Here is an 18205-nt window from a genome sequence, read left to right on the forward strand (position 1 = left end):
TCCTTGCCCTTGAGGAGAGAAAGGGGAACAGGACTTGTCACCCTCGTCTTCTCTCAGCAGAGCAGCAGAGCTGTATTCCTCAGAGATCACCAGGTTCCCTTGGGTAGAGCCATGCGGGGTGGAAGGTGGCCTCTGCTCCCATAGAACCTAGTCTCTCTATGCTTCAGTCACCTTGTTCAGAAGCTGGAGGTTGTTGGAGGATGAAATAAGCAAGTGAGTACCAGATGACCCTGGGCTACAGGTAGCCGGACATCTAAGGAATAGCTAGCAGGCTGTAGGAGCATTAGGGAAGAAGGAAGAAAGGGCAGATCAGTTCTAGGGCAGGAAGCCTACCAGCCAGTGCCAGGGCTAGCAGGGCCTGGAGCCAGGCCTGAGATTACGGGTCTGACCTGTGGACCTGAGGCTTTGGACAGGTGTACTCCATAGAAGCCCTGGGCAGCAGCTCCTTCGAAAACAGGATGGGAGGCTGTTTCCCGGGCCTGAGCCTCTCCTCCAATCCTATGTCTCCAGGGGCCAGGACAGCCCCTATTAAAGGGTTCCTTTTTCCTTGGACACTTTCTTCCAGCCTTGATAATGGTAATAGGGTTTCTCGGCAAGCAGTAATGGTGGAAGGAAGGCTGCCTTTCCGGCCTCTACCCTCGATTAAGGGAGTGGTCATGGCTCACAGGACCATCCCCAGAGCCTCTGCTTCAAGGAGGCGCTGAAAGCATCCTTAGCTGCACTCTGATGGAGTGTGGCCAGGACCCCGGTAGGGACGGGGCTGAGGAAGACATAGCCTGAGGCTGGAAGGATGAGAAGCAGCCACGGCAGCGCACTCCAGTATCAGGGTGGTTCAGGCAGGAAATCAAGGGCTGGCATGTGGACACTGAGTACTGAGCCCTCAGCTCCCAACCACTGGAGGTCAGTAGAATCAGCCCCCTTGAAGAGGCACAAGGCAGTTAAGTTACTTGTCTGAGGCCTCACACCCTACTGTGCAGAGCCAGGATGTGAACCTAGCTAGCTCTTACACTCAGAGGTTCTGTGCAGGGCAGCCCAGCCTCCATGAAGGCTGCAGGCCAGCATAGCCATCTGCACTAACTCTTCTCAGGGTGGGTGGCCATAGGAAGGGATTGGATGTCAGGGGAGTCAGCCTCAAGAATCTGGGAGTGCCCTGGGGATGACATAGGAGGTGGAGAGAGGAGAGACAGGAAGAACATCCCAGCTCTTCCCTGTCCTGCCCAGAGAACCCCCAGGAGGTACCCCCATGAAATATTGACACACAGGAGGCCTTCACACCAGCCCTGAAGGGAGGAGGGACAGGGAGTTTACATTCTGAGTCACAGTATCTGGGGGCCAGAGCTGGGGCTGGTACTCAGGTCTCCATGGCCTGCGGGCCCCACTCCCATGGCAAGCTATGGTATATCCCTCCTCTTAACCATGAGCACCTCCAAAGGCCAATTCAATCATCAGGTTCAGAAAGAGCAGACCTCTGGTGCGGTGACTTAGGGTATGGTGGGGAATTTGGACTTGGGTCAATCATTCCTTCCAACAGGCCAGGTCAAAGCCAGAGGCTAGGCCGGGAATCTGGCTCCTGGTAGAAAGGGAGTGTCCTACCTAATCTATAAGAGCAAGGGTCAGTTAGCCCTTCCCTGGCCCCCCAGGCTGGCTGAAGGGAGGCTAAAGACAGAAAAAAGCTGAGGGAGGGAGGAAGCATCAGTTCACACTCTACCTGCCCCAGGCTGAGCACGGTGAGCCTGTCCCCAACTCAGGCAACTTACCAAGCACCTCGAGCCCCTCTGCACCTCCCTCCATCATTCCCAGCAGCCTCTCTGCCTCTCTTCTCTCCAACTACAGGATAAGCCTAAAGTGCTAGGTTCGAGTTTGGCTACAGGACCAGCTGTGTGACCCTGGACCAGTTTCGACCTCTCTCTGAACCTCACCTGTTGCAGAGAGCTTCCCAGGCATCCAAAAAGAGGGTGTCTATGAAGGGCTAGATGGAAACACTTACTGCCTCTTAGTTCCTGGGACTCTGCTTGGGACTTCAGGGGGTGAGCCTCATCCCAGAAGAGCTGTACAGCCTTGTCAGGTGGTATCTAAGGGGAGGTAGGGGATGAGTAGAGACTTTGTTTCAAGGGGCTGGGTTCACAAGCTGAGCTGCATCTCTGTCTAGCTGTATGACTTTATGAACTTCTGTGACCCGAAACTTCCCTGCATTTTCCTACTTAATCTTTGCCACAACCTCATAAGGAAATGGAGGCACACAAAAAAGCCATTCATTCTTTCACTCAGTCATTTGTTCAAACCAATATTTATCAAGCATCTACTATTAATCCGACATAGGTACTGAGAGTTCAGCAAGAATCAGGTAATTTGCTAGATACACATGGGTTTGAAGCCCAGTCAATGGACAGCATCAGCAATAAACAAAGGCCAGACGGGTCTCTGCCTCATGAAGCTCACAGTCTACAAGTGGTAGACAAAAAACAAATAAATGAGAGACTCTTTAAAGATACAGAAAATCAAACGGGGTATGGTACTGAGATGCGCAGTCTGCTTAAAAGAGGTAAGGAAGGTAAAGTGCCTGTGACATCTGAAAGACAGAGGAGCCTCAGGACCAAGGTCTGTGGGAGAGTGAGGTGCCCTCATCCTGGACCGACTGTGTGGAACAGAAAACGCTTATTTGGGGTCAGTTATTTTATCTCTATTGTCACAAGTACCGGCTCCCCCATTTCCCAGCTCTTTATGCTTGAGTCTCCTCGTTTGTACACACAGACGTTGCAGGTTACCGAGGGCCGCGCCCTGTGGAGGCCAGCCCTACCACGGCGCCCCAAACAAGTTCTGTGCTTCTCCGCCCCAGCTCCATTGCCTGGAAGGGGTGGCCATGTGGGGCCGGACCTGGCGAACTACATTTCCCAGAACTCCGTTCACCGCCGCCACCTTGGCCGGTGGGCGGTGGCTGTCTGGGGTTTGGCCCTTCAGGCCGCCGGATCGGTTCTCTAAGCCCCAATCTTGGCCTCCATCACGGGGGCCGGAGACCGGGTCGGGCGTCCGGGCACCTGGGCAGCGCCTGCCCTCTTTCTCCACTCCCCCACCCTTGGGAGCCCGGTCCACGTGTCAGTCCGCGCGGATAAACCTGCTCGCCCCCCGCTGGCTAAGGGCTGGAGGACCTAGACGTTGGGGGCTCCCCCGTCTCCTCGCTGGACACCCGCCCTGCACTCAGTGCCCACTCCCTTCCTTTTCCAGATGGCTCCTGTTTTTGCTTCAGTGAGGACAAAAAACTAGGGTCCCGGCAGGAGCGCAAATCCTGGTACCTGGCGCTGAGAACATCTGGGTTTGAGGCAGGAAAGTTAATAGGGATAGCGGACAGCCAGGCCCAAACCCCTGACGAGTAGACCCTCCCCTAACCCCGGCAGCGGGACTGGCCCTTTAAGGGGGTGTGGTCGGGGGGCGGGGGAAGCGAGCGAGGCAAAGAAAGCGGCTTCGGCGGCGGCGGCGGCTCGGGCGGCGGCCGCGGGGGACAAAGGGCGGGCGGATCGGTGGGGAGGGGGCGGGGCGCGGCCAAGTCAGGCCCGGGGGCTCCGCATGCTGCAGCTGCCCCCGGGCGCCCCCGCCGCCGCCCTTGCCGTCGAGCTTCGCGGAGCCGAGCCCACCAGCTAACCCGACCAGCGGCCCGCAGCCAGCCGGCGGGCGTCCGGGAGGCGGCGGCGCAGGGAGGGGCCGAACGCGCGCACGTGGCCCCGGCGGCCGCCATGGCGGACAGCGGCCCCGCGGGGGGCGCGGCGTTGGCTGCCCCGGCCCCCGGGCCGGGCAGTGGCGGCCCAGGGCCCCGCGTCTACTTTCAGAGCCCCCCTGGGGCTGCTGGCGAGGGCCCGGGCGGCGCGGACGACGAGGGCCCAGTGAGGCGCCAAGGGAAGGTCACGGTCAAGTACGACCGCAAGGAGCTACGGAAGCGCCTCAACCTGGAGGAGTGGATCCTGGAGCAGCTCACTCGCCTCTACGACTGCCAGGTGTGTCCCCCACCCTGAGCCGACACCTTAAAGTCGATCCCGAGTCGGGCCGCCTGGAAACCCCACCTTGAGCCCGCCTGTCACCCGGAGTCAATGTGCGCTCCGCTCCCACGCTGTCCCCTCCTGTCTATTCCCCGCCTCCAATGTATGTTCTTTCTTGGCTGACTTAAGTAACTCCAGTCTTCTCCGCTGCCTCCCTCATGTCACTACCCTGGTCAAGCTTGGGGTCCTTTAGAAGCCTCAAGGGGTAGCCTGGGCCTTGGACAGGAGGCATGAGGATAGCCTGGGCCAGCAGTGGAAGGAGGGCTACTTAGTGCCTGCTAGCCTAGACTGGCTAAAAGACGCTAGCGTGGTTGGTGGGGGCACCGTAAAGCATCTGGGCTATTCTAATGGGCTATCCTGGAGCTCCATCTTGTGGGTGGGGGGGGGGCAAGGCTAGCCTGCTCTCTGGGTCCTGTTTCTCCACCCTATGACTTCTTCCTAGCTCAAATGGTGACTCAGGCCCCAGGGGGCAGGGTGGAGGAGTGGGCTTGCCCTGTGCTGCCTACCCTAGCCCAGCCCTGGAATGCAGCTGACTCCAGACTGGGTAGACTCTTCCTGTGGGGAGAGTGGTGGGCACCCCTCCCTCAGCAAAGCATGACCTCTTTGTTTCCCCTTTACTAGTCTTGGGTCCTTGTCAATGACCCCTCACCCATCACTTCCTTTTCACTCCCGGGAAGCTGTGACAGGTGTTTGGGGGAGGGGAAGGGTCTGTGATGAGCTGGGACAGCTGGCCCCACCTGCTCTGGTTGAAATGGGGGGCCCAGAAGTTGGGGAAGACACATCTGCAGGGTTCTCAGCCCAGGGTCCCCAGCCCTAGCTGTCTGGCCCTGTCTGGCACCAGGGTGCCCAACTGGCAGAGACAGGAAGCTCCCCCTCCACCCCCCGCATCGGGCAGTTTGCCTTGGCACGGGCCAGATCTGTTTTCTTCCTCAGAGCAGCTGCCGCTGTCTACTGGGCAAAAGAGGGCTGGCTCATCCTGCAGTAGGGCAGGGGCCTCAGCCAGTGAGCCCCTCTCATACCCTCTCTCCCAACTCAGGCCCTTGTCTCTCCCTCCTCCCCCACCCCCACCCCAGGAAGAGGAGATCCCAGAGCTGGAGATTGATGTGGACGAACTCCTAGACATGGAGAGTGATGATACTCGGGCTGCCAGGGTCAAGGTGAGAGAGGGGCTGAGGGGCAGCAGGGACAGGTCGGGGAAGCTGGGAGTAGAGGACTGCCTGGAGGTGTTGCCCCTTGGGTAAACAAGACTGCAGCTAGGTCTTCTTTGGTCTGAGTCAGCCAACTTTGTGATGCTGGGCCTCAGCTTCTGCCTCCATCAAATGGAGCTAATGGTACTTGCCTAGCTATGGCGTCTCCCATACCTCAGGGTTCTCCCAGTCCCTCCAAAGTGGGTATGGGTGAACTCCAGGCCCATTCCTGAGAGTTCAGAGTTATACTTCTTTTCCATGTCCCACTAGGAGCTGCTGGTTGACTGTTATAAACCCACTGAGGTAAGTAAGTGGTTCCCCTGGAGGGTGGGGTAACAGGAGTCTGGGTTCCTGTCATCTTGAGATCGGGTCTCCCTAATGTCTTACCTCCTGTCCAGGCCTTCATCTCTGGCCTGCTGGACAAGATCCGGGGCATGCAGAAGCTGAGCACACCCCAGAAGAAGTAAGGGTCCTTAGCCCAGGTGAACGGTGGCTCCCACAGGACAATCGCTGCCCCCCTGACCTCATAGCAACAGCAATACCGGGAGGCCCTGCAGCCAGGCCTGGTGCCATGAGCAGGGCTCCCTGTGCCCCTGGCCTAGGGGCCTCTTCCCTGCCCCCTCAGTTTTCCACTTTTGGGGTTTTTTATTGTTATTAAACTGATGGGACTTTTTGTGTTTTTATATTGACTCTGCGGCGCGGGCCCTTTAATAAAGCTAGGATATGCCTTTGGTGCAGCTAACAGGCTTGGCTGGTCTCTTTTAAGGGGGACACACTATTACTGCTGCTAGCTGAAGCTTCTCCCCAGGTGACTGCAGGCCTTCCTGAGGGCCACGTAGCCATGGTGATAGCCCAGTGCTGGCTCCCAGACCAGGAGCTGGAAGTGGCTGGGGAACTGAGGGGAAGCAGTGTTGCTGTTGGCAGGCAGGAACACACTTTGTTCCCTCTGGGCAAGGGCCACCATGCCACCCCAGGGCCTGACCATCTTGACCCCCAGGCTACTGAGTCCATATCCCAAGGTTCTGAAGCCACAAAGGAGAGAAGTGGAGGATGCTGAGGGAGATAGGAGGCTAGGTTTCTAAGTCTCAGGGCCTACAAACAAACACAGGCTCACTTCATAAGCTTTAAGTTTGTTTTTGTTTTTCTTTTAAACAGTCTGGTCCCTGATGGCCTCTCCACTGCCCCTCCCCAGCTTTGCTACAGTTCTGAACGTCGCTCGATTTTGAGCAGTTCCACCTCGAACACCAGGGTTGCACCACCTGCGGGAGAGAAGTGGGGTTAGAATGAGAACCAAGATCACAGGGAGATGGGACGGATACAAGAGACAGCGGGCGGGAAGGTATATTACCTGGAATCTTTGGCGGGGCTCCCCGCTCTCCGTACCCTGTCAAAGATGCACAAAGAAACAGTGAGCTGTGGCCAGGCAAAGACAGAGGTTCTGCAAATACCTATCCTGAAGCCAGGCCTCTGCCTATCTTAGCAGAAATGACAGCAATGAAGGTATAATGCATTGGAGGGGGCTGCAAAGGGCTTGGTAGAGGGCAGAGGGTGGGTATCAGCTCTGAATGCCCCAAGGGTCCTGCCCTGTCCTCATTGCTGGACAAAGCCAGACTTGGAAGAGGCATGAACTAATGAATGGATGGGGGGGAAACCAATGCACAAGCTGAAGCAGGCTTCTTTGGTCTTCATCCTTCCCCAGACACACATCCTGAACATCCCCACTCAGGAAGGACCTCTTACCCAACTCTGATGGAATCACCAGCTTCCGCTTTTCCCCTTCACACATCCTGCAGGACAGCACATGTTCAGCACATGGCAGAAGTCAGGCTCCCTGCCCCCCACCCCATCCCTGGGGCTTGCCTCCCACAGTTCACCTCCTAGACCACAGTCCTGACCCCCTGACTCACCCCAGCAGCCCCTGGTCCCAACCCTTGATGACCTGGCCCGTGCCCAGGGAGAAGACAAAGGGCTGGTTCTGGGGCAGGCTGCTGTCAAATTCTGTCCCATCTTCCAGCTTCCCCTGTGGGACCATAGGAAGGCCAGTGAGGATGAGTGTCCATTCGTTAACCACCGCTGCCCCCCCCACACAGGTGCTCTCATCAAGCTGGCCCTCCACATCATTGGTGGCCATAGTCCTAGAAGGGGACAGAACATGAGGCAGCTCACAGTACATTGTAACTGCTTGCTGGTGCCAACCTGGGGAGTAGACAGTGAAGAGCAGGGTAGAGCCATGGAAACTGGCATAAAGGGGAGAGGGAACTTGTCCAAGGTCACCCACCTTGTTGGCAGAGGAACCTAGCTCCCAAGTCCTTTCTGGTCCCCAGAAGCCCCACCCAAGCCCAGAAGCTCTGCCCGCGTCACCCACCGTGTAGTGCATGTGCAGGACGTCCCCCTTGCGCGATTTGATGGGACAGTGGTCTACCCGCTTCTTGACCCCGATCTGCAGCTTCCGTTTGCCCTCGGCCCCTGCGGCCGTGGCCAGGGCGCTCAGGCAGATGGACAGTACTGTCAGGACCCAGTTCAGCCTCATGTCTCTGTGGGGACAGACCCCGACCGACCAACCGACCGGGAGGGCGGGAAGGGCATGGAATACCCGCAGGTAGCAGAAGGACTCCAACCCCACCATACCTTGTTTGCCCCTAGGGAATGCCCCTGTCCCAAGTCACCGCCCCCTCCCCCAGGCTCCACGGCCACACTTACCAGTCCAGTGAGAAGGGGGCTTGCCCGAGGACCCCAGCAGCGAGGGGAGGGGGTCAGGGGAGGCCACAGCAGCCAGGGCCCCGCCCCTTTGCTCACCCCCAGTCCTTCCCTCCCTCCTGGTCCCCATCTCCGTTCTTCAATTTCCACCCGTCCCTTTACGCAAAGTCCAGACCCTATCTGGCTGCACAGCAGTTGCCCCGACCGGGCGATCCCACTCACGCCACACCCAGTTTCCCCCAGTCCAGCACACCCACACCTCTGAGGCCGCTGCAGGGGGCCGGCCCCGAGGCACCCACACATCGCCGCTGGGTGGCTCCGGGGAGCCCCGGTCCTCTGGGGATATCCCCCAGGCCGGCCCTGTGCCTCCACCCGGGGCGCCGCCCCAGCTCTGAGCCCTCGGAGGTCTGCGGGGCACCCAAACTGGCCCCGAGTCCGGTGGCCGCCGAGCGCGCTCCACCCACACCACCTCTCCTGGGGGAGTTCTCGGCCTACCGCGCCCCCAGGCCCGGCCACCGCGGAGACCGCCCCCGCGTGGACGCCCCAGGCCATTACCTAGGCCTACTCCAGCGCTCGCTTCCTTGGCCCCACCCTTTAGAGGGCGAAGTTCCGCCCCCGACCCTGAAGCCCCACCTTCTACAGGACTAGATCTCTTTTCCTGAACTGTAACCACGCCACTCACCGGCTGAAGCCCCGCCCCCAGAACCTGGACTTCGTTCCCCTTAGTTTCCAAACCCGAGGCTCCTCCTTTCGCCTGTTTCAGCTCCTCCTCCCAGGACCAGGTTCCGTCCCCCGCCAGTCCTAGCTCGGCCCTCAACCCCGGAGTCCCGCCTTCCACCCGGACCAGCTCAGAGGTCCCACCCGTCTCTGTTTCACGTCCCGCCCCTAGTCCCGGGGCTCCGCCCCGTGCGGCGTGAGAACCCTCCCCCTGCGGCATCCCAGACAACTTCGACCCCAACCCCCAATTTCTTCGTAACCTATCCCTCCCTGACACTCGGAGTCCCGGCCTGATCCAGCCTGCCCCCTTACACCCTGCTCCCCCCAGCCCGGGCTGTGGCCCCCGCTCACCTCCTCGCCGCGCCCCCGGAGTCAACCCCAGCGTGCTGCCGCCTCTGCGCATGCGCATCACCGTCGCCACCAGGCCGGGCCACGCCGCCCGCCCTCATTGGACCATGCGAAACCCGCTGCCACACGCCCGCTGGGGCGGCTCTTCCCTAGCTCCGCCTCCCGTCCACCGGGTGACTTCCGTCACTTCCTGTAGAGCGGTGGTCGGTTAGGTTAGGTGAAAGTGACTTCCGAAAGGGCCGAAGGCCTTTCCGGTTGAGGTAAAATTAAGGTCAGGCGGGAATGGTGGGGGTCTTGAGACACCATTTTATGTCGCCCCCAGCCTTTCCCACAGCGTTCCTGTTTGAGTCTGGGTCTCTTCAGGAACCACAAACCCCAGTTAGTTGCTGTGGAAAGAGCCTGGGCTTCAAAGTGATACTTGGGTTTCAGTTCAGGGTCTGCCTCATTGACTGGCTCAGTGACCTTGAACAAGTTCTCTCGCCTAGTATCTGGTGTTCCTGTAAGAAGGGCTTGGTGACACCCACCCAGCAGGGCCCCTGTAGGATTGTAGCGATGGTATGCACAGCCAGGCCCTCGCCCACTAGTGAATGCTCTAGTCCTTTTTTTCTCCCCCAGCGTCCAGGCCTGCCCCTGCTTGCTGCATACAGACCACTGAGTCAGGCTGTAATGGTTTGGCTGGGCCCGGTCCCTAACCAGACTTACTTGCAGACACCCCAGCACCCAGCAGTACACATCTCAGTTTAAGTAATGAACCTGCCATTGTGAGGCAGCTAAACATGTTGTCTTGGGGAGACAGCTGATTTGAGATCAAACTTCAGGTCGATCAGCCTTTCTAAGCCTATCTCAACTGAAAAAGGCCACAGCGCTGACCTCGGAATTGAGGACTAAGCAAGGAGATGCATAGGAAGCATTGTGCATGCCCAGTGAGGCTAAATGGACTCAGGAGGCAGTAGCTCTAGGTCCCTACACCTCATCTGTCTCACTCAATTGGGCTGTGGCATTTTCACTGACAGGATGACTGTCATATGAAAACAATCACTCTCAGGAATTGTCTCTCCTGGTTCCACCCCTCTTGCCTTGGGCCCAACAAAATCACTAGTACACCCTCCAATCTGACGCCTCAGAGGCCTCAATGAGTGGCTGCTTTGAGTTAACTTCTGCCCCTGAATGTCCTGCAGCAGGGCAAAGCCATTTGTGCCCAGAGTTGGTCTTTGGACCACCCACTCACCCCTCAGCCCCTGGGGTACTGAAAGCAGGCAGAAGGCTGGGCACTGAGCTTGAGCTGGGGCAAAGGTCAAGAGAGTCCCAAGCAGAGGCTGGTGAGGGGCACCCAAGGTGCAGGGGAGGTGAAGGTAGAAAAGACTGTGTGGTTGGGGTGAGGGGGGGCTTTTCTCCCAAACCAAGCCCACCGGCCACAGACCTTTGGTGCTTCCCATTCAAGAAGGTGGAGTGAGGTGGAGACAGGGCAGGTACATGGCTTTAGAGTTAAGATACAGGGAGAAAAGGCAGCAAACACAGAGTGTGCAGGGCAGGAAAGATGGGTGTTCTTTTCTATCATGTGAAGACATACTCAAACTTTCCTGGAGCCCAAGGACCCAGACCACAGCAATTATGTTCCCTCCATGGGTACCTGTGGAAATGTGAGGCTCAGAGAGGGGCAGTGATACCCAAGGTCATTCAGCAAATCTGGGTCCCACCTCAAGCTCACTGACCATTAACAGGCCACCTCCTTCTAGAAAAAAAAAAAAAACCCTTGTGATGAGCAGGGGGACAGGGACTCAGCACTCCCCAGAGCCTGGCGATAATATGAATGTGAAGAATACACGGTTCTGGCTTTGTGTGACCTGGTGTAAGACCTTGGGCCTCATTTCTTCTATGTGCACAATGAATTGGAGTAAGAAGCTCTGGGTCTAGGAGACAGTGTGATACAGACATTCACGTCCAAAACAGCGACAGTGACAAATAGTGAGTGACACAGGCACGGACAGCTCCTTCCATCTTTTTTTATCAGGGTTGGGGGTCAGAGTTCTCATACCGAAGCCCAACTTCTGTTCTTTGTAGAAGATCGGGTTCTTCTTAGGGGAGAGATGAGCCAGTTGTAAGATGCTCACTTGCACAGGGTGGTCAACAGTGAGATAGGACCCATTCTCTCCCAAGTTGGTATGCGACCCCTCTTGCTGCCTCAAAGTCTCCTCATCCAACTCTGCCCACCCTGCTGGACAGCAGTATGTAGAGGCAAGGGATGGACAGAAAGCCCTCTGAGAGGCCCAGGTCCTGGAGCAGCTTCCGCCCGGGCTGAAGTCTTGGGGGGCTGTACTGTTCTCACCAGGCTGCCCTCTAGTCCCCTTCTGGGGTGTGGCCTGTGAGGCAAGTGGCCCCGCTGAGTCTGAAAAGCAATGTGTCACCTTCGCAGCTTCCGGCACCTAAGGAAGGAAGGAAAGGGGTCTTCATGCTGCTGCAGCTCAGCACCTGCTCCTCTGGACTCACCCCCTCGTTACCGTCTGTGAAATTCATTCCCCTCTAACACCCCTGGGAAGCCCCAACTGGCCTAGCCCGCCTGATGCCACCCATGGCCTTACTGTGGAAGGGGTGTTGAGAAGCCCTTGGGCAAGAGTTACACTAGGTCCCCTGGCCTCTCAGAGCCCATAAAGTGGGACAAACGTCTACCACAGGAGCTTCTGGGAAGGCCCAGAGCCTTGCACATTGGAAAGCTGTCTCTCTCATTTTAACTCCAGGCAGATGTCACCTCCTCCAGGATATCTCCAACCCCTCAAAGAAGATGTCAAGTGCCCCTTACCACAGGACTTGATAGCCTCTGCTGGCGTCATATGTCTTTGTGTTGGACTCCCGCATTAGAATGTAAGCCTTGTTTATGCGGATCCCAGTGCCAGCAGACGCTTGGTAAATATTTGTTCAACACATTCAACAGCTTGCCCTTTCCTGGCTCTTCTCCCACTGGCAGGCTCACCTTGGACCTGCTCCAGAACAGGGCCTTCCTAAGCAACTGCCACCCCACAACTCACCTGCAGGTGTCTGGGTTGAGCTCTAAGCCCCGCCCTTGGCAACGGAGGAAGCTGCGGCGTCGGCAGCGGCAGCGGCAGGTCCTGGGGTCAGGGCGCTGGCGGCGCTGGGTGCAGCGTGGGCAGAGGGGCCTGGGGCTGGAGTGGGATGGGTGATGTCAGCTGGGGAGGATGCTCCGGGGGCAGAGTCCCAGCCCTGAACGGAGCGGGGCTGGGGACGGTGGTGGGGAGTGGCAGCCCTAGGAGGAGAAGCAACATGTCTGGGACAGGAAGGAAGAGTCTTCCCAGGAAGGAGCTGGGGTCAGCTCAGAGCATAGAGACTGGGGAGAAGAGGAAAGGGGAGAAGGTGGGGAAAGGAGGGAGAAGAAAGAGGGGAAGGGACCACACCTTCCTGACAGGCTGGTACAGTTCCTGCCCCACCCACACACTACGTCCTGGGCACTGGGCCTGGGCTTCAACCCCACCTCCGCAGGAGCTCAAACACTCACCTGTCTGGCTTCACAGCACTCTCTTTTTTTTTTGGTCTGAAAAGTAAGAGAGACCAACAGAGACAAGGAGGAGGAAGATCAGGAAATCCAAGCATCCTACTCTCTCGCCCCAGATCCCAGGCTCTGCCCTGGTCAGAAACCTGGTCCCCACTGCAGTGTACCACCATGCCCAGCACCCCCCAAGCCTGGTTTCTGGGAGCTCAGAAGTGGGGCCTGGCTGGCACCTGCATTCACACTGGCTGTGTTCTTCCAGAGACATTTCCCCCAGCTGACTGCTCGGGTACCGAATCATGAGAATCTGCGCTCAGAACAGACACAATGAGAAAGAAAGGAAGAGAAGGGGATGCTGCATGGGCTGGAGGGAGAGCAGCCCGCCCACCAGCCAGGGCCCTGGCCATAACCCCCTCAGCCCCCAGAGCGCCAGTATCCACCGCAGCCAAGCACACTTCACCTGCCCCAGTACCTGCATCCGGACTTGGTGCTGCCCAGTAGGCACGCACTCCAGGCCGTCGTCAGGGCAGCAGCCACCGCAGCGCTGCACAGTCACACAGCTGGGCACCAGCTGCTTGGCCACAGTGCCCATGAGCTCCACAGTCAGAGGCACTACCACCTCCCGCGGCTGGCAGGTGGCACGAGCATACACATCTATCCATGACACTACTGGGGACAGATGTACAAGGGGTAAGTCTCCACTGGGTTGCCTACAGCTGCACTCTGGGTCCCCTAGCCTGCGCCCAGCAGCTGTTCTCCCTAGTTCCGGTGTCACAGCAACCCTCCACTAGCCCCACCTTCTGCCCTCCCAAGCCGTCTTCCCCTGACCTGTTTGTTCATCCAGAACCCAAGAACCCCACTGCCTCAACTTCTGCTTCTGTGAAATGGGCCGACTTAGTTTGCTTCTTACAGAACAGCTGATTACTACACAAGATGATGGACACAAAACAAACTTCAGTGCTGGCTAGTGTGAAAATACTGTTGTTACCATTACCTTTCTTCTGGTGGCCAGGGGCATCAGGCTGGGAGACGGGGGCCTGTAGAAGAGAAGAGACCTGGACCCAAGGTGTACTCTAGCTAGGGCTAGCCCCGTCACTGTCGCCAAAGCTCTGCTCTTGCAGTCAAGAAGGCTTCAACTCCTCTCTGACATTTCTCCAGATTGCTCTATTCCTGGCTTCATTCTAGCTTTACCTGTTCTCTCCTGGACACCTGGGATCTTCTCCTGCTTACTACCTGCCTGATGCGCTCTGCTGGCGGAGTCCAATCTCCAAGCCTGGGGACCAGGCTTGTTCTGGAGGCCGCAGGTCAGAAGGGGGTACAGTGGGCGCCCAACCAGGTCTTGCGGGCACTGAGGCGGCTCCGCCCCCAGCTGAGCCCAGGGGATGGGGTGGGGCGGGGGAGTGGCCCCGGGGCTGGGCTGGCAGGCCAGCAGGGAAGGACATCTCCCCGGGGATGGCCCGAGCAAACTCCCGTTACGACCCTGATCGCGACCTGACCCGCGGATCCCCTCAGCCGAGGCCGCTCCACGCCTCCCCAACTTCCGCCAACCTTGAGAGAGGGCACCGCAGGCGGGCGGGATGTTGGGGACGCACGTACCTGGGCGGGGGCCAGCTGCAAGAGCGCGGCGAGCAGCAGGCGGCGGAGCAGGGGGCTCATGGTGCCCGCGGGGGCCGCGCGCCGAAGGCGCCCGCATCGCCCTAGCCCGGCGGAGCCGGGGGCGGCGGCAGCCAGAGCCCCATGGCGCGGGCTCGGGCGCGGCGGGCGGGGGCCGGGCGCGGGGGGCGGCTCCTCCGCGGCCCCCTCCCGAGCCCTGGGCGCAGGCAGCGCAGCGCAGCGGCGGTGGCCGGAGGAGCCGGGCGGCCGGTGGCGGTGGCGGGCGGCGGGCGGCGGCGGCGGGGACGGCGGGGGCGGCAGGGGGCCGGGCCCGGGCTGGCGGGCGGGCGGCTCATGTGACCCAGACACGCGCTCCCCACCGGGCCGCGGGGCAGGGGCGGGGCGGGGGCAATGGGGGGCGAGGCTGCCGGCAGACCCGCCCTCCCCACATACCCCCTCCCTCCGCAGCAGGGGAAAGGGGACGCACCGCCCAGGGGGCCGGGCTCCTGGGTCGCCGCCGCTGCCGCCAGAACCCGGAGGGCGGGGCACTGTCCCAAGGCTAGGCCAGGGCTGGGGGTGGTGGACCTGAAGGAGGGAGTCGGACACGAGCGCTGAGAACCACTTTATTGCATGCATTTTGGGGAGTGGGGAGTCCCGGAGGAAACACAGCAGACCCCACCCAGGTGAGCTGCTCAGGGGCTGGTGCTTGGGGGCAAGATTCCTGGGCCTTGGGGAGGCACAGGTGGTGGCTGCAGCTGCTGCCTCTGCTGTTGCTCCTGCTGGAGCCTGGCTCTGTTGGCCCTGCAGGAGAGAGCACAGGGGTGGTCGGACAGGGATCCTGGAGGGTGGTGCCAGGACAGTGAAGAGAGGGCAGAATAGAGCAGGGACAGACCTGGCCCGGGCCCGTGTGTCATTGTAGATAGCTGTGATGATCCGATCCTTTTCATCCATGAAGCTACGGTGCATCTGCTCCAGCTTCCTGCATAGGGGTTACAATTAACCCTGAGTCCCCCAAGTCCCACACCCTGTACCCCACTCTAGGGTCTCATAGCTTTACATCTGCGGAGACTTCAGCCTAACTGCCTGTGCTGGGTAGGGAGAGGTACACAGAGTAGCTGGGCTTGTCCAGGGTCCAATGGCAACCCAAGTCCCTGGCTGTCCTGTTGAAGGTGGTGACAGCAACACTGAACGTCAGGTGGTCCTCACAGGAGATTAGAAAGGACTGTATGTCTAACTCCATCACTGAACTCTGCAGGCTGTTGGTGGATACTGCCTTTAGGTATGTTTGCTGTAGAACCTCAGAGTGATGGCATGCATGAGAAAGGCAATGAGACAGGTGACTGCCAAACATGAGGACAGTTACTAGTGAGGACAGTTAAAATGCATTTCTTTCTTGTGCATGATTTTGGTTGGCTCTACCACTCCCTAGCAGCCAGCACCAAAAATTTACCTTCAAACTATTTTAAAAAACTGAAAATGACAACAATAGCCTTTTGCAGAGCTGCTTTTACTAAGTGAGGAGATGCTCCAGAGACCTACTTTATGCAGTTCTTAGCTGGAGAGACACAAGAGTGCAGGCCACAGGGGTGGTGTGGATGGCTGGCTGACCACACAGGGCTTCATTCCCCCTCTTGGCCTCTTCCCACCACTCCCAGGGGAAGCCTGAGATGTACCTGAAGGCAACATAGTGCAGGCCCATGCCCGCCAGCATGATCAGGAGGCAGTACCCCAGCACCCTTTGGTTGTGTCTGTGCTGCTGCTGCCTTGACTCTGGTCCCTGAGGCCTCACGTGATGAAACTGGGCCCAGTATTGTGCATTGGGGGGTGCCCAAGAGCTGTTAGGAGGGAAAAGGAACAGTGTGGGGATAAGGCTCCTCAGGAGGTTGGGGCGGGGCAAGCTAGCAGCAAGATACTGTACCTGTGTGCTTGATGAGCAGACCTGGGATGGGCTGTGGTTCCTGAAGACCTTGGGGGAGTTGCTGAGCGGAGCTGGTGGTCATAGCTGCGGCGGCTCTGCTCCCGGCTGAGCACTTGGTACGCTTCACTCAGCTCCACAAAGCGACTGTGCAGGGCTGGGTTCCCGGGGTCCCGGTCAGGGTGCAGCTGGGATGGGGCAGGACATCCCTCATCTCATGTCCCTTCCCACGCTCCTTCACAGGAACCATCTCAATAATATCCACCCACAAGGGCTCAAACCATTCCCAGAGGTCCTGTCTGGGGAGTGACCCTCATTCTCAAGCCCTCGGGCCAGGTACCCCTCCAGAAGGCCAGAGTGTCAAGAGGCACTCCTGCTCCATCCCCTGTTCAAGCCCCCCTCCCCTTCCCTCTGCCTGGTTCTCACTATATGCCCTGGCCCGGGCTTTGCTTTCTCAAGAGCAGACGAGTCTAGAGAACCAGGCCCAGCCCATCAGACAGGACCTTTGGCTTTCCTCCTGCCCAGCCAGACCTCTGCCCTTGGGGCGCACCCCTCCATATGCATGCTGAGGGAATGCAGCATAAGCCAGAGTGAGCCACTAAGCTCCTCCTGGGAATTTGGAGTGCATCCCATTTGGCTCAGACTTCTTCCTCCTCCCTGCTTAGGACCACTGGTACCTCTTTGGACTTGGAGAAGAAAGCTCGTTTAACTTCTTCAGTGCTGGCATCAGGATGCACCCCCAATAGTTCATAGTAGTTACTGGGGCCAGATCTGTGGAGAGAGGCCCAAAACTGCAGGGGCGAAGGAAACACGGAGGGTACACCTTCCCTACCCCTCCCAGTTCTCTTGGGCCACACCCTTCAACTCAGCAACCAGGGGCTGAGGGGGCTTGAGGCATGTGCCAAGGGAGATCTACCTCCAAATCATCCCTCTTTTTGAGTGTTTTGGCAATGTTGCAGATCAGAACATCTCAAAGTGTAGTTCTCAGATTCCTTGTGTCAAAAACACCTGAAAAGCTTGTTAAAAAAACAGATTCCTGAGCCTCCACCTCATTCCCGCAAATCAGAACCTCCAGAGCAGGGCCCAGGAATCTGCACTTTATACTGCTCCCCCGCCCCCCCCCCGTAGGTTAGTGATGTGGCGACCACAGGGTATTGGAAAGTGCATTGGGTTTGGCTTGGGCTCAAACTCGCTGTATAACCTTCGTGGTCCTCAATCTCTGATCCTGTGTCCTCAGCAGTGAAGGTGAGAAAAGCCTGTAAGGCACCTGATCAGAGTAGATCACAACTATCTCAAGCAGATCACAACTATCTCAAGCACCTAGGGCAGGGCCTAAAGCTGGACAGGCCCTCAGCAAAAACCCATTGAACCACCGAGCCGACACCGGGCCCCCGGCGACCGACTCACCGCTGCCGGGCGGCCTCTGCGAAGAGCCAGGTGGGAGGGCTGCGGGGCCACAGCCGGCATAGGCGCAGGGGCAGCATGGCGGCAGGCGGGCAGCTGGTGAAGGGAGGTCACAAAGAGTGCATCGGGATCAGACTTCAAGCACTCTGGGGGCCGAGGGAAGGGGACTGGCCCCATTTAACTTGCAAAGGAAAACTGAAGCAGGCCCGGGAGACTCAGGGCAGGTGGGGCCTTCTTGCTCAAGACTAGACCCCAGTGTCCTGGATGTGTCCTGCCCCTGACCCGGACCCTTCTCCACACTGGCCTCGGTCTCTGGACAACCAGTCCGTGGGCGCAGAAACCCCGCGTCCCACCCAGACAACCTGGGGAACCGATGAAGGAGGAGTCACATCAAGTCCCGCCCCCGCTCGACTCACGGACTCCCGGGCCTCCGCCATTTCCTGCGCCGATTCAGGCCCTGCCCCCCACGTTCTCATTGGCTGAGACGCCCGGTCCACGCCCACCGAGCCGGAAGGTGCGATGGAGGCCCTACCCCCGTAGCCCATCGGCCTTCGACTCCTCAGGCCCGCCCACCCAGGCCGAGTGTCTTGGATGCGCTGAAAGGCGCGATTGTCCACCCGGAAAGCCCGCGGCATGGAGCCTGACCTTCAGTGAAGCATTCGGCCCAGCTGCTGTCGCTCTGTCCCGCAAACATGGCTCTTACTCCGCTTTTCAGCGAGACACTTCTCAGAGCAGCTTCCACCCCATAGTCACCCAGGACCCTCACCAGAGCCTGGCAAGGGGGCACGGGTCTCACCCCAGCTAGCAGAGGGGGACT

At 58.9% G+C, this 18205-nt stretch overlaps 4 protein-coding genes across 25 annotated transcripts; 1 reads left to right on the forward strand and 3 right to left on the reverse strand.

The window, feature by feature from the left end:
- The first annotated feature begins 3546 nt into the window (after positions 1–3546).
- PPP1R14B (protein phosphatase 1 regulatory inhibitor subunit 14B) lies at positions 3547–5957 on the forward strand. The gene is given in 7 exon segments (XM_039860100.1): positions 3547–3598; positions 3601–3636; positions 3639–3703; positions 3705–3986; positions 5102–5185; positions 5486–5518; positions 5614–5957. Coding segments are annotated over 7 exon segments (606 nt in total). The 5' UTR covers positions 3547–3561; the 3' UTR covers positions 5683–5957.
- A 376-nt stretch (positions 5958–6333) lies between these two features.
- Positions 6334–9130, reverse strand: FKBP2 (FKBP prolyl isomerase 2). Of its 4 annotated transcripts, none has more exons than XM_039860101.1 (6): positions 8981–9130; positions 7581–7749; positions 7123–7235; positions 6956–7002; positions 6564–6599; positions 6334–6474 (listed from the first exon to the last, which is right to left on the reverse strand). In XM_039860101.1, exons 1-6 carry the CDS (start codon positions 9076–9078, stop codon positions 6413–6415), a joined length of 525 nt encoding a protein of 174 aa, XP_039716035.1. In that variant the 5' UTR covers positions 9079–9130; the 3' UTR covers positions 6334–6412. The 4 variants fall into 4 exon arrangements, with proteins under 4 accessions (XP_039716035.1, XP_039716037.1, XP_039716038.1 ...); XM_039860103.1 differs by lacking the exon at positions 8981–9130 and adding an exon at positions 8468–8538; XM_039860104.1 differs by lacking the exon at positions 8981–9130 and adding an exon at positions 8382–8464.
- Positions 9131–10966: 1836 nt separating this feature from the next.
- Positions 10967–14382, reverse strand: VEGFB (vascular endothelial growth factor B). 18 transcript variants are annotated; one of them, XM_039860057.1, is made up of 8 exons: positions 14073–14378; positions 13471–13531; positions 12937–13145; positions 12710–12783; positions 12486–12521; positions 12001–12135; positions 11775–11874; positions 10967–11400 (listed from the first exon to the last, which is right to left on the reverse strand). In XM_039860057.1, the coding sequence occupies exons 1-7, from the start codon at positions 14130–14132 to the stop codon at positions 11802–11804; spliced, it is 648 nt and encodes a 215-aa protein (XP_039715991.1). In that variant the 5' UTR covers positions 14133–14378; the 3' UTR covers positions 10967–11400; positions 11775–11801. The 18 variants fall into 18 exon arrangements, 17 of the variants coding, with proteins under 17 accessions (XP_039715991.1, XP_039715998.1, XP_039715995.1 ...); XM_039860064.1 differs by having other exon boundaries at positions 12949–13145; positions 13471–13513; positions 14073–14374; XM_039860061.1 differs by having other exon boundaries at positions 12949–13145; positions 14073–14365.
- A 294-nt stretch (positions 14383–14676) lies between these two features.
- Positions 14677–17740, reverse strand: DNAJC4 (DnaJ heat shock protein family (Hsp40) member C4). Of its 2 annotated transcripts, XM_039860098.1 has the most exons (7): positions 17392–17534; positions 16901–17000; positions 16662–16755; positions 15988–16172; positions 15743–15904; positions 14962–15048; positions 14677–14870 (listed from the first exon to the last, which is right to left on the reverse strand). In XM_039860098.1, exons 2-7 carry the CDS (start codon positions 16909–16911, stop codon positions 14762–14764), a joined length of 648 nt encoding a protein of 215 aa, XP_039716032.1. In that variant the 5' UTR covers positions 16912–17000; positions 17392–17534; the 3' UTR covers positions 14677–14761. The 2 variants fall into 2 exon arrangements, with proteins under 2 accessions (XP_039716032.1, XP_039716031.1); XM_039860097.1 differs by lacking the exon at positions 16901–17000 and having other exon boundaries at positions 17392–17740.
- Positions 17741–18205: the final 465 nt, after the last annotated feature.

Source organism: Pteropus medius, unplaced genomic scaffold (genome assembly GCF_902729225.1).
Source record: "Pteropus medius unplaced genomic scaffold, Ma_sr-lr_union100, whole genome shotgun sequence".
In the NCBI taxonomy this organism is placed as follows: Eukaryota; Metazoa; Chordata; class Mammalia; order Chiroptera; family Pteropodidae; genus Pteropus; species Pteropus medius.

Excerpts from the sequence above, each read along its gene's own strand:
- FKBP2 (XM_039860101.1), bottom strand. The coding sequence starts at position 9,078 with ATGAGGGCGGGCGGCGTGGCCCGGCCTGGTGGCGACGGTGATGCGCAT. Across the intron at positions 7,236-7,580 it reads TCCTGCACATGCACTACACG|GGGAAGCTGGAAGATGGGAC; the intron begins GTGGGTGACGCG and ends ATGGTCCCACAG. Across the intron at positions 6,475-6,563 it reads AGCCCCGCCAAAGATTCCAG|GTGGTGCAACCCTGGTGTTC; the intron begins GTAATATACCTT and ends TCTCTCCCGCAG.
- VEGFB (XM_039860055.1), bottom strand. The coding sequence starts at position 14,132 with ATGAGCCCCCTGCTCCGCCGCCTGCTGCTCGCCGCGCTCTTGCAGCTG. Across the intron at positions 12,784-12,936 it reads GGATGCAGGTACTGGGGCAG|ATTCTCATGATTCGGTACCC; the intron begins GTGAAGTGTGCT and ends TTCTGAGCGCAG. Across the intron at positions 12,237-12,485 it reads AGTGCTGTGAAGCCAGACAG|GGCTGCCACTCCCCACCACC; the intron begins GTGAGTGTTTGA and ends TTCTCCTCCTAG.
- DNAJC4 (XM_039860097.1), bottom strand. The coding sequence starts at position 17,468 with ATGCTGCCCCTGCGCCTATGCCGGCTGTGGCCCCGCAGCCCTCCCACC. Across the intron at positions 15,905-15,987 it reads TCTGCTCATCAAGCACACAG|CTCTTGGGCACCCCCCAATG; the intron begins GTACAGTATCTT and ends CCCTCCTAACAG. Across the intron at positions 14,871-14,961 it reads GACACACGGGCCCGGGCCAG|GGCCAACAGAGCCAGGCTCC; the intron begins GTCTGTCCCTGC and ends TCTCTCCTGCAG.